Genomic DNA, 13,412 nt, shown 5'->3' on the forward strand with positions numbered 1-13,412 from the left:
TTGCAGGATTTCCAGCTTGAACTAATATATATGCATAGGGCGTGGACACCAACAAAACTATGTGACTCATGCGGGGAAGTTGAATCTATAGAACCTTTCTTCCTCTCCTGCCTGAAGTTCGCACTTCCGAGGAAGACTTTCCACATCGCAAGTGTCAAGACCAGGGTGTCTGATATAACAGAAGCAGAAGAGATAGCCATTGCTCTGGCTGTAAGAGAAGGATATAGGACAGGGAGACCTCTCCACTTCTTAACAGACTCACAAGAGGCATGCCGGAATTACACTAGGGGCAGGATTAGCAGTGCGGCACTCAAGATCCTCAAAGAGGGTGCGCCCTCGGAGGAGACACCAAAGCAAAACATAATCTGGATACCGAGCCACGCGGGAATCAGGGGCAACGAGGGGGCAGACAACCTAGCTCGAGGGATGACCAGCCGAGCGGGAGCGTCGCACACCCCGGAGGACCCCCAGATCAGATGCGGAGAGAGCTATTCAGACCTACTAAACCTATATAAGGGGCTGAGGTTTCACTACCCCCCGCCCCACAAACAACTAACCAAGGAAGAAGCCACGGGATGGAGGAGACTACAAACGGGCTCCTTCCCAAACCTACACATACCAAACAAGATTTTTCCAAGACAATATAGCGCCAGCTGCCCATGGTGCGGATCAAAACCAACACTATATCACATCACGTGGGAATGCGAGAGAAATCATGCATTTCACAAACAGAAAACACCAAGTGCGGAGCAATGGGAGAGCCGGCTCACCAGCTGCGAGCTAGAGGCCCAGAGGGCACTCATAGCACACGCAAGCGAGGTGGCCTGACTCAGTGGAGCCCTGGACTAGGAGCCCAACCACGGCCAGAGAGGTGACGGACTTCCAGAAGAAGCCTCGACCTCCACCGCTAACAAACTACCAAAAGACAAATAAAGTTTTCAATCAATCAATCAATCCAGTTAGCCCCCCCCCCTGCCCTCCCCCCCCTTTCTTCTGCCAGTGGTATTATCGTTCGATGCGAGCGCCACTGGATTTGCATTTGGTTCAGTATGCGGGATTCTCCATGGTTATTTAATTGCATCTTGTAGGTTAAATTGCAAACTCTTAAATTTTTTCGACATCTTCTTCTTCAAAGAAATATTCCGTTTATTATTAAACTTTAAATGCTCTTCTATCGCTTTACATCAGTACATTTGTCAAAATTCCAGATTGGAGTTGCTATTTTGTCGTAATCACCTGTGGCAGTTTTCATGTATATACTACTGCACCTTGGCCGATCGCCCCATGTGAGTTTGTGTCCCGTTTAAAAAATCAAGAAGAAGAAGAAGAAGCGGAAGTTTCTGCCAGCAGGGGCCGCCGTCTGTTCAGTCTACCGGCTACTCGAGGCTTTAGCGGTGAGCGATGAGTGTCGTGATCCGTATGAAGACGCCTTCAAAAGGCGAGTTGCTGCTGCTCCTAGGATGCCTCTCATACGTCGTATACTACGTGTTTGCGGTGGTGCGCAAGCCGCGGATAGTGTGCCGCAATGGCATCCTGCGCCGGCTTCTGACTGGACAGATGAAAAGCGTTTTGAGGAGCCACTATTGGCCACCATTTTGGTGCACCGGCTCCGTCATGCAGCGTATCGTCGCCAGCTTCTACCATGTGCGTGCACCTCACGTTTCCCTGTAACGGAAACAAGCATGTCTCTTGGGTTATCGTAAGGCTGGACGCTGCCTTTGGGGAGGCTTGTCAAACGCTCAGGGTTTCTTCGAGCTGCTGGTGGCAGGTGTGTACAGTGGGTTGCAAAAAACGCTGATGGTAAAAGTTTACCTGGACCAATTCAGGGCGTCAAAATGGAAATAATTTAACTTGGTTATAGCTAGTGCACACGACCGCCGGGAAGAGGCTGCTGTTTCTCCATATTCGGATCAAGGAAGGTCCATAAACGCTTTCAAATGCGCCTCAACATCTGACTTGCAGCTGAAAAGTTCCGTTCGTGCGTGGCGTCACATCTCTCAGCATCAGTTAACCCGCATATCTTAAGCGACAGCCGCATCGGTTACGTGACCGGGCATGAGCAGAGCATGCTTTGTTTAGGTGAGATAATAGAGGGTCCTTGAGGGCAACCGAAGAGAGGGAAATCGCAGCAGGGAACGGCAGAATGTTAGGTGAACGGTTGAGTTTAGACAGTTTTCGCAAGAAAGGATGGCCAGTACCGTACGTAGATAGACGTATTCCTAATAATGATCTTGTGCGGTGTTCCCGCGTGCAGTGGTGGCTCCCGAGAGTCAACTACCGTCGCGAGCTGTTTGTTCTCTGGGACCAAGGCGTGATAGCCCTAGACTGGCTCAACGAGGATCAGCCCGGCCCCGTGGTGCTGCTCATCGCCGGGGGCTCCACGGACAGCCAAAGCCGGCCATGGCGTTCGATGCTGCCGATGCTCGCCAAGCTCGGCTTCCCCTGCGTGGTGGTCAACGGGCGGGGCTGCGGGGGCGTGTCCCTCACCACGCACCACATCACCTACGCGGCGAGCGTGAGCGATTTTGCCGAGGTACTACCACTCTCTCCAAATGTGGCTCTTTGATATGCACCCTAGCTGCTACATCTGTTTTAAGGGCAATGCGTCTCTGAGGAGGACTGCGCTGTACCGGGAATTAAAGCCATTCGCGTTGGTACTTTACGGGGAGCTACAAAGGCGATAGTTATGGTACCGCCTCGTGCATTAATTTTTTCCCCTCCCACTACTATAATGTAGTGAACAACAATGAATGACGCTAGATCATCATACTTAAATATCACTTCACATTCGATGCGACGAAAGGTTAATAAAGAAATACATTTTGTACGGTACGAAGTAGTTTTATTTCCAGAAATTGACTTTCGGCGTCCGCCGCGGTTGCTCAATGACTAGGGCGCCTGATTACAAAGCCGGTGTCCCGGGTTCTATTTCGGCCGTGGCGATAGCGCTACGGTGAACGCGATGCACAAATCAGCCGCGTGCTGTGCAGTGTCAGTACACGTCAAAGAACCTCGCTGAAATTATGCGCGTCCTCCAATCTACGGCATCCTTTGTGGGCTGAGTTGCTTTTCATTCTTGGCATTCTGGAAAGCACAGTACCTAATATAAGCGCGACAGGAGAACTTATTTTGGCAAATACGTCGTTGAAAGGCCGACATCCTGATCTTCACGCGATCTCCTTCCCCTTCCCCAGTGCAGAGTAGGAGGCCATATTTGAATTATTCCGGCCAACCTCTCTGCCTTTTCCTTTCAATAAATACATCTATCTATCTATTCACGCGAGGTGGGCGCTAGACTGTTGGCTTATGCAAATCCTACATTGTTTTATTTTGCAACAGCTCCGTGGGGCGCGCTTCGTCGCTCGCTCTGCACGGGTTTCTTGCATTCGTAGGCGCGTTCTAAATGAAGATTTAGTGTTTTGATTTAAAACCATACTGCAAAAACCCTTTGGTGTGAGCATTACGTAATTGCGCAGCGTAAACAGAAATAAACTAGTGGCATCGAAGGGGTTGGCATGAATAAGTAACAGTTGTCAGAATGCTTTTCTCTGCCACGTCGCGTTTTGAAATTCTTTCTCACTTGTCGACTCACACTCTGCTTTATCACGTGGCTGTTGGATATGTAAGACAAGTGGGCTGAATGAAGCTCTTTACCGGAAGTAACACTTTCGTATTTGTCAGCTGTGGACAAAAATTTCCCTGCGATAGAAGTTGGACTGTGATAGAAGTTGGAGGAATAATGAAAGCCACAAGGAGATGCTTTGCAACAGCACAGCATGGAAAGAGCGGATGCGGCCAAACGAGAAGGTTGCTAAGCGCAAGTGTCGGCAGCCTGATGGATATTCCTTGTCCCTACAGTTAAATGGCAACTTCTGGAGGTATTCGAAGAATTCGAATTAATTTTTACATTATGCTTCTTTCCTGGCAGAGTCGCCTCTTTCCGTGGAATGGTTCCGAATGGAAGCTTCTTAATAGATTGAGACTGAAAAGGGGGAGCCATCTCATAAAATACGGTAGACTAACTAATACAAGATTAAAATTGTGACCGGAGCGGGAAGCGATTTTAGGTCGCAGGAATGATTGTGGCGTCTAACACGTATTGTTGCAAGCAGAAAGTTTCTAAATCTCTAGGCCATATAAAGGGCAAAGCTTAAAATGAGTTCCCGGCGTAATGAAATGTCACATGGTTTGTAAACATGGCGGGTGTAATTACGAAGGAAAGAAACATAACCACCACACGGAGGGCCAGGCGCTGGATCCCCAGTGCCGCGTATTGTGACCTTCTGGTGACACATAGGGTACAAACTTTCCTAACTTAATTTTGTTTTTAAGGGCTTAACTATGTTTTTTTGTTTAAGAAATAGGGACTTGACCCTATCTTGTGGAAAGAAAAAAAAAAGGTCAATGATTTCTACCGCACAAGACGGATTTCGGTCCCTGGCGGATGGAGTCTCTGATCTCTTTAATGTGCCACGAGTGCTGATCCTGAGATCGGGCGCGTGCGTATGCAGCGCCTTCCCACCGACAAAGCCGGCTCCCGAGGTTATGCTGCGGTTTCACTTTCGATTTATGCGTTTTAACGCTATTGTCCTCAGGATCGAGCAGAGTCGCCACCTAGCGGCATAGCGACGAACCCTATCCAGTGTGGACGCGTGTTCGCGTCGCGTGCCAGCCCGCAGAGATTTACGCGCGCGTGCGGCGTGTACAAGAGTGCTTTTTGTTTGTTTCGCGGTTCCCGTGCGCTTTTGCTTACCTACCCGCCTTTTTCAAAATAAATATGAACAGGCTATTATCCCACGCTCCATTAAAAAAAAGTACTTGTCCATATCCAATATGTCACGCTGGAAAGGACATCATCAGTCGCGGTCATCGGCGCTTGAGATTCTTTGACAAGCGGTGTCTCAAACAAAGCCTTGCTATTGTTAGGCACCATGTCAAAGCAAAATAGTTTGCTGCCGTCAATGCAACTTAATAAAAACGCTCAAACATCGCACATTCCCGTTTCTGTTTGGAATACCGCAACTACTGAAACATGCGACCACATACTGCTGCATAGCAAAATCCAGTTTGAACAAGCCACTCTGTGCCTTCTGTATCAACGGTAGAGTTGTCTGAGTACTTTTTTTGTTCTGTTAAACCTCTGCCGCAGTGTCTCATTGGTAGGGCGTTTGACTGCTGATTTCAAGAATGGAGGTCCAATTCCGACGTTCCGAAAGGCGCTCCTAGGCTGTGGGGTTTGACTGCATGTTAAACAATTCCACGTGGGCAACGACACCGAGTCCCACCCTTACATCATCCATCATATAGGCGATGTCGCATGGCGCGTTAAACATATATATCCATTCCCTTTCTTCTTTTTGTTGCTTTGAAGGCTTCTGAGCATCCGTAACAGTGGTATTCAGCACACTTCGCTTTAGAGAAATGCTAGAACGTTTGAGAAACAAATCTTCCCAGCAACTGCTACACTAAATATTGCACAATACGCATAGATCAATGTACACTGGTAGCCAATAAGAATCATTATAACCGTCGATGCTGTCTTTCAAGCAAACTGGTTGCTTCTGACAAGGGGAGCTTCATACGGGCTCAATCATCTGAGTTTAGTTCTGGAATAAATACATATCTATAGTTACATGACAAGATAAACTCCATTTCTTTCAGGATAGTTTTATATCCGGCACCTGTTTTGGAAGTAAATGACAGAACCGCCCCAAGTCACTGTTCAGCATTAATTACAATGATAAAGAGATCTCCAGCCTTAAACATTCCTTACGTGAACATGACAGCGACCAAGCGCAGTTTTTACAATGTCTTAGCAACTACTGAATCGTAGCTTGCACTTTAACGTTACTGAAAATTAATCGCTGATAGTCCTAAATTTTGTCAACTGAGTAAAACCTCTGTCAAATTGTGAATTTCATTGCCCATTGTCATTGAAAAAAATAATTACACTACCTACTAATTTCACATTTATAAACATCACATACATTAGAAACTTCTTATACTTCCCTCGGTTTCAGGAAATCATTGTGTTTAACCAAAGGAAAAACAGCGCTAAATGTTAGACAGAACACACAGAAAGACGAACGGGACAGGCGCGGACTGGAACGAAGTTTACTGAAAGATACATGTGCACAAATATATAGCCCGAAGACTGTGAACGCCTGCGCATGTCCTGAAAGGTAGGACGCAAAAAAAAAAAACGCCCTCGGGTAAAATTTGTCATAACCTCGCATCTTTCAACAATCTATGCTCGCTTTCATGCACAGATGTAGAAGTGGGGCTGACACACCTGCCCCCCTTTCTTTGATAAAAAAGGCTTCTGCGAGCGCGCGAGATAATCTGTCTTTACTTCTGGTCCGAATTTTAATCTCTCCAAATCGTGGTTCACAGCTTTTTTTATTTTCATCAAAGCACGAGCCGCAATGGGCGGGTTGGTTTTGGAACGAATCTGGTGCGTTCCCTAAATACCTGTAATGTTCACCAGCACGCTCGTTAACGCAGCGCCCGGTCTGACCGACGTACACCTTGCCACACGTAAGGGGGATCTCGTAGACCACTCCCGTCGCACACCTTACGTAGGGCTTCGAGTGTTTCTTTCCACACCCCGATGTTGCTTTAGCACTGCTGGGAACCTTCGGGCACATCTTGGCCAATTTGCAGGGGGGGAGAAGACCATGGCGACTCCGTACTTGTTGCCAACTCATTTTAATTTCTGGGACACTTTGTGGATATAAGGTATCACCACAGGCTTGGCTCCATGAAAGGGTTCTTTCCTACGTTGCCCCTTTGGCTTGCCCGTGAGTTTTTGTAGCAATGCCTCAGTGACACCAGCCATAACATGGTCTGGGATCCCTGCTTTACGCAGTCTACTCACCTCACCCTGGAAGCTCGCCCTCATCATGTGACAGCACGACTTGAGGAGTGCAGATTCAGTAGAGAGGGCGGCAATAGCCCTCTTAACAGTTTTTGACTGGGCCGAATCGAATGGCAAGAAATCTTTCTTCGCCCTAGGTAGGTAGCGTCAGCACACACTTCTTGGTTAAACACAATGTCACACCAACTAGCCCAGCAAGAGATACTGTTGTCAGCAAATAATTTAGTCATTTTACAGTGCAAAAGCAGATTATCTGCCGCAACAAGCATCCGCCCTGTTGTGAGCTCAGCAAATTCAATCCACTCCCCGCTCTACACGTGAGCAGTCAGCTTTCCTGTGCGGCGAGGTTTCCTGTATAGTTTGGATCTCATTTCTGGGAAATACTTGTGCCTGGTTGTCTAGCCAGAGTTGATGTCCACTCAGTCTACGGCGACCTGCCGGGCAGTACGCTGTCAGTGCTACGTTTACCCAGCTTAATCCTCGAGTCAGGTACGATATAATGAACCAGTCTGCCTCGATTCATTCTAAAGTACTGCAGGTCAAAGCATGAACATTGTATCTCCATGGGCTTGAGACTAAAATTTCCTGTCTCACTCGTATAAGACACGTGCGCCCTGTTGAGAAGTGATATATATGTTCAGGCCAAAGTATTAGACCTGTGGACGCCGCACAACGCAAAAACCGTGCAAAGCGATGCCTTAAAACTAAAAGACGGGTGGTTGCGTGCCTTGTTTTCTTAAAATCCGCGCAGCGTTTTTTTTTTTTTTTTTTTTTTGCTGCATTGGCAAAATTCACGGATTTTTTTCGGTAACATTGGAACACTATAGACAGTTAAGGCACGTTTTCTTGGCAAAGCGCCGCCGGCTGCCGATCCCCACTACCGGAGCGACGGTGGAGCCACCTCTAGGTCGATCTCGCGGCTAATAGCGTTAAAGTCCCCGTTCACCAAAAATACGTTGACTTCGTGAGCGAAACGAGCATGTCGCTCGCAAGCGGTAGCTGGCAGCTGACACGGCCGAGCACTAGCTGGACGTAAGGCTTCCTGACATTACATTTGACAGGAGCTGTCCCCCCCCCCACCCCCCCGCGTCGGGCCTCTACCCTCACACGGGAGAGTGATATCAGAATCAGGCTGTCACGACCCTTGCATTGACGTTACCCCTAGTACACGCAGTCACTTTCATTTGGCTTGGTTATAGCGGAGCTTTATATGTGGGATGGTAGCCCATGCTATCCCGTCATTCCCTTAAAAACGGAGCTTAAGTGTCCCCCAAACTTTTTTTTTGCTAGGTGTAGGTTGAATTGCAGTGCGAAAAGAGGCAAAAGTGTCGAGTACAGCATGCAGACAAAAAAACAAAAAGAACTGTCAGCCAACGTGATGACCATTTATAGGGGTTTAGAGTGATGGTGCCGCTCGAGTGGATTCCCCCCCTGACATGCCTTTTAAGAACAAAAATATATTACAGCATGTCAAGTCCTTGGGCCCAGTTCGCAAAAAAGCAAGCGCAGTCTATCGCAAGGCTCACGAGAAGCACACGGTTTCGCGAAATATCGTACAATCTCGCTCAAAATGATGTCGCCTGTATTTCTGCATCACCGTCACAGTAGAGGGAATATTCGCGTCAGTAGAGGAGTATCGAAGAGAACGGGCATAACAAACCGAGCAGAAGTGCCGAAGCTATTGTTCCTCCTTCACAGAATAGGTTGATTTTGTATTAGGTTGTACATGAGCATTCGGCTCTTCGGCAGCTGCGAGCGGCCACTGCACGGCCTGCACCTTGTCGCGTATTTAGTTAAATGTTTTTTCCGTCAATAGAGCTTTACTAAACATTCTCGGTTAACTAACCACGCCATGCTAGCTGAATGACTTCGACGTTCGGCTCGTAAGCCCAAGGCTGTCCCGTTCCTTGAGGACGCATTTCGATGAAGGTGACCTGAAAAAAAAAAAAAATGGAACGCTTGTAACAGGTACGATGCCTGGGCATGTCGATGAGCACAGCTTGTGCATATAATACAATGCCCCACACTCAGTGTCCATAGCCCATATTAAGCTCAGGCACGTTGAACCTCGCATAACTATATTCTCTTACAGAGCGAAAGCGCTTGGAGCTGTACTTAATGACCTTCCAAACTGGCTCACTAATTCTTGCATAGTTCGTGCTGATGATACAACAGCATTTTCCACCGATTTCGATATTTCTAACCTTGCTTCTAAATTAGGCGAAGATATTCACCGTATTGCAATGTGGAATGAAATAAACTTGCTTGACATTAATCCTCAGAAAACTAGTTTCATGGTATTTCATTGTAGTAACACAAATATTCATAACTCCCCAATTTCACTTTAATACCCATGTTAATATAATGTGGGATACTCCACATGTTTTGACTATAACTCAATGTTTGCTGCCCATATCAGGTCTATAACGTCTAACATTGCCTTTGGGATTCACCTATTAATCAGAACACGTTGCTACCAATGTCTGCATGACTTATTTCTTATCATTGCGTGGAAATGCGTGCAGTACTCACTTTTCGTGCCTTCGTCATTTGCGAAATGAAGCCATGCGTGTAAACGCTTTTGCTTCATTAGAACCGACTGCATTGCGCGAATACGGTCACCTAAATATTCTTTCTCTCGATTTTCTTACTTTCGTTATACTTGTATTTTATGTTCGTAATTATGAACTGAAACCTAATGCAATGACCCCGTACATGTATCGGGCGCAAAGAAAAGATATAAAATTTTATACCGACTGAATTAAAGTTACTACGCACATAACACACATTTCATCAATTGTTGAAGAGCTACCTGGTTACTACATTAGCATAGTGATTATTTTGCTTTTAATTTCTTTTTTATCGCTCTTGACTATTATCTAATCTATTATGCCCTTTTGCGAATAATTTTGTTTCATGTTATTTTGCATTGCATTTTTCCTGAAATATTGGTAACGGCTTTTTCCTTGTCCGTTATTCCTTGGCTATGGTATTAATGACTTTGATATTATTGTTTAAATTCGTTTCATACAATTTTCTACATAGGTGGTAAGAGCGAACATTGTTAATTTATTACTTGCGTTTTTTATTTGGTGCGATTAAAACATTTATGTGCACTTGCTTTGTATTGCTGTTTTATTATTCAAAGTCTAATAGTGCCCTCACTCACAGGAGGTCCCCATGCCGGTTTTTACCTTGGGACCCCCTTCTGTAGAATTGTATTCAAATTCTTCATACGTACCGCCTCCAAGACAAAAAAAATAAAAGAAATATAAATCAAATAAACCAACGTTCGAGTGAGTTAAGAGCAATCGACAAGGCTGGCGCCGCAGGTGGTGTGCGAGGTGCGAAAGCGCTACCCTCGTGACTGTCTCCTGGGCGTGGGCGTGTCCTTGGGAGGCCTGGTGCTGTCGCTCTACCTGTGCCAGTGGGGTTCGCATGCACAACTGGACGCAGCGCTGGCCGTTTCGCCGATCTTCCAGACCGCAGTGGCCGCCCGCACCCTAGCCAGCCCTTGGGGCGGCAACCTGCTTCTCAACGCCTGCATCACGCGTGGACTTGTCGGGCGACTGCGCGAAAACGAGGAGGTGGTGCGCCAGGCCGTGAGTGAAACACAGATGAAAGTATACCAAATGATGTTGTGACAATTGTGACGTAATTATGAAGAGAGGCATTATATTGCCATATTGACGGCTCAATTGTGTACTAGTTTGATAAACAAGATGTCAGAGTGATCAAACAAACCGTCATTAGAAAATCAAGGCTGGCTATCACATTGAGGGCTCAGTTGTATTACAGATTGGTACTTAGGACGTCGGAGCGACCAAGCATCTGGTTTGAAGTTGATGAGCAGGCCATTGCATTGACGATTGGCGCTTCGAAATGAAACTGCCAAGGTGATTTTAGCCATTGTAGGAAGGATTTCTGTAATGATATATTTCGAACACGGCCATTGTCCTCAGACTGTCATTGCGTCCGGCCCCGCCGCGCAGTGAAGCTTAGTGGCATTCCATGCGAGGAAGCACCTCGAGGTCCCTCTGTGCTTGCATCCCTTTGTTGCGATATGCAGTCGTGTCGGACAAAACGGTCCTTTGAAGACTGGACCATGCTCGAACAAGGAGTGGATGACATTGTACATTCCTTGTACAAAGCAGGGAGCCCACAAGCTATTTTCTCCAAATTGGTGTGGTGGTGTCCTTGTAGCAACCGCACAAGTCCTAACTCTCTGACATACGAGGACTACACAGTCCTAATATTCTAACCAGTTTCTAATGTTCATTACCCATGAACTCAAGCCCAACTCTCTCGGATACCAATTTAATTGGGAGGCAACTGCAGATCACTGTAAGACACAGTTACAGAAATATTGACGGGAATGTTTATATTGTCGAATGTGCAGGGAAAGGTTTAGTGATGTTATGTTCGTTGTTCGGCAGGTACGGAAGCAGAAGACGAGAACAGTAGACGATGATCTGATGATGGTCAGGAGGAGATATATATTTACAGATGAAAAATATTATTTACATTGGCAAACAGTTACAGTAACAAGTCACACAGACAACTGCAACTTAAGACAAAATAGACTCTCACACAGAGAAGTCACTACAAGCCCTTACTTTTCTACCGAGCATCTCGGTTAAAGCCTAGGGAATGTAAATACGTGCTAAGCACGGAGCCTCAAACTTGACTGACAAACATGGTCCGAGGACCGCTTTTTGATGACAAACATCAACTAAGGCCTGAAGGCGGTCACCCTAGGTGACCCGCCCCGAAAATAAAGCAGCCAATCAAATTATTCAAAAACATGCCACAACCCCCCTGGGTTGGGAATAATCTCGGACCCAGGTCCTTAATTACTTCAAATAAAAATACAACATTCAAAACACACACTCTTTCCACTCGCCGGTCCGCAAACCCTCTCACACGGCGCCTGTCTTTGCCTCCACTCCTCAGCGTGTTTGCGACGCGACCTTGCATCTGCGCCTTTGTGAAAGAAACGCCGCGGGGGATAACGAGACGAGGTCAGTCAGCCGTCCCGTTCGAGGAAAAGGGGGTGGGGGGCACTGTCGCGCCTATTGTCGCCCTCTGCTGACCGTAAGCTGGTTCGCAGAAGCGTGCCACTGTTGATCCCGGCTGCGTTCGCGTCTTGGCGACGCCTCGGGGCGAAAGGATGAAACCAACCAGGCCTCCCGCGCGCCCCGCGAGCCCGCGCCCAAGAAAAGGGGGGACAAGGAGAAAAAAAAAAAATAACAGCGCTCGCTCCTTTGCCTCGGCGCGTGGGGGGATCGACCGCCAGCGCGACTCCACGTGCGAGTCGCTTTTCACTGCGGCCTTACACGCCCCTCCCAAGAGGGTAAATGAGCTTGGAATCCGGTCATTTCAGCCTAATACAACAAAGACCGCAACAACCCGCGAAGAAAACAAAACATGTAAGACACTTCGCACGTGAATGAAACACCAAATGAAACTCGCGACACAAGATGGGTATAGCACAGAACAAACCACACATTCGCATCGGTGGACTGGACAGTGTTCGTGAAAGTCCCGCGCGCGAGCAATTGGATGTCCTCACGTCAAGTTCACGCGCACTCCACCGTTCATATCACACATTGCGCCGGGTACGCGGGAACATTCACGCGTCGTCGAAAGGCCATGGCTCAAGCGTGTGCTTGCTCTACGCCCCAAGTCACATTGGGGACACGGGTTAACGCGTCGGCGTTACCATTGCTTGACCCTTTCCTGTGGGTCACCGTCACATTGTAGCGCTGTAAGGCCAGCGCCCATCGCGCGAGTTTTGCCCCATGAGGCGTACTAGTAGTGAGATAGGAGAGGGGGTTGTGGTCAGACACCACGTTAATTTCTGCCCCGTACACACAATGATCAAATTTCTTTAGGGCCCAGATAATGGCAAATGCTTCCCGCTCGATCGTAGACCAGCGGGTCTGCGTTGGCGTGAATCGGTGGCTGGCAAACGCTATCGGCCTTTCCCGCCCTCGTCTCCCACCTGCGCCAAACAAGCCCCCGCTGCAACGTCGGATGCGTCGGTGAACAGCCAATATGGCTTTTTAATGTCGGGGGTGTTCAGCGATGCAGCTTCGCACAGAGCTGACTTGAGCCTGTCGAGCGCGTTTTGTGCTTCCTGGCTCCACGGAATCTTGTTAGGTACACCTCGCCTCGTCAAAGACGTGAGTTGTGCGGCCACCTCGGCGTATCCTTCAACGTAATCGCGGTAGTAACCAGATAAGCCTAGCAGACTCCGTAGCTGTCTCTTTGTTGCGGGGGGCACGAGCCCACGAATGGCCAATATCTTTTCTGGGTCTAGCCCATGGGTTCCGCCTCCCACTATGTGTCCTAGGTACTTAATGTGGGCCTGTGCGACCTGACAATTTCTCGGCTCACTTTAAGCTTGGCGTCGCGCAACAAATCAAAAATTATTTCTAAGTGCCGCAAGTGTTCAGTCCACGAGGAAGAAAAAATGGCGATGTCATCGAGGTATACGGCCGCATAAGCCTGATGTTTCGAGAGGAGGGTGTTC

General features: G+C 47.7%; 1 protein-coding gene across 1 annotated transcript in view; it reads left to right on the forward strand.

The window, feature by feature from the left end:
* The first annotated feature begins 1,401 nt into the window (after positions 1–1,401).
* Positions 1,402–13,412, forward strand: part of LOC146172085 (protein ABHD1-like) — a 43,808-nt gene continuing 31,797 nt past the window's right edge. Inside the window, exons 1-3 of the mRNA XM_084585830.1 lie at positions 1,402–1,644; positions 2,255–2,533; positions 10,210–10,479. Coding sequence (XP_084441956.1) covers positions 1,402–1,644; positions 2,255–2,533; positions 10,210–10,479 — 792 coding nt within the window. The remainder of the gene's footprint in view (positions 1,645–2,254; positions 2,534–10,209; positions 10,480–13,412) is intronic.

Source organism: Amblyomma maculatum, unplaced genomic scaffold (assembly GCF_055883805.1).
Source record: "Amblyomma maculatum isolate TAMU_Amacu unplaced genomic scaffold, ASM5588380v1 scaffold_13, whole genome shotgun sequence".
Taxonomy (NCBI): Eukaryota; Metazoa; Arthropoda; class Arachnida; order Ixodida; family Ixodidae; genus Amblyomma; species Amblyomma maculatum.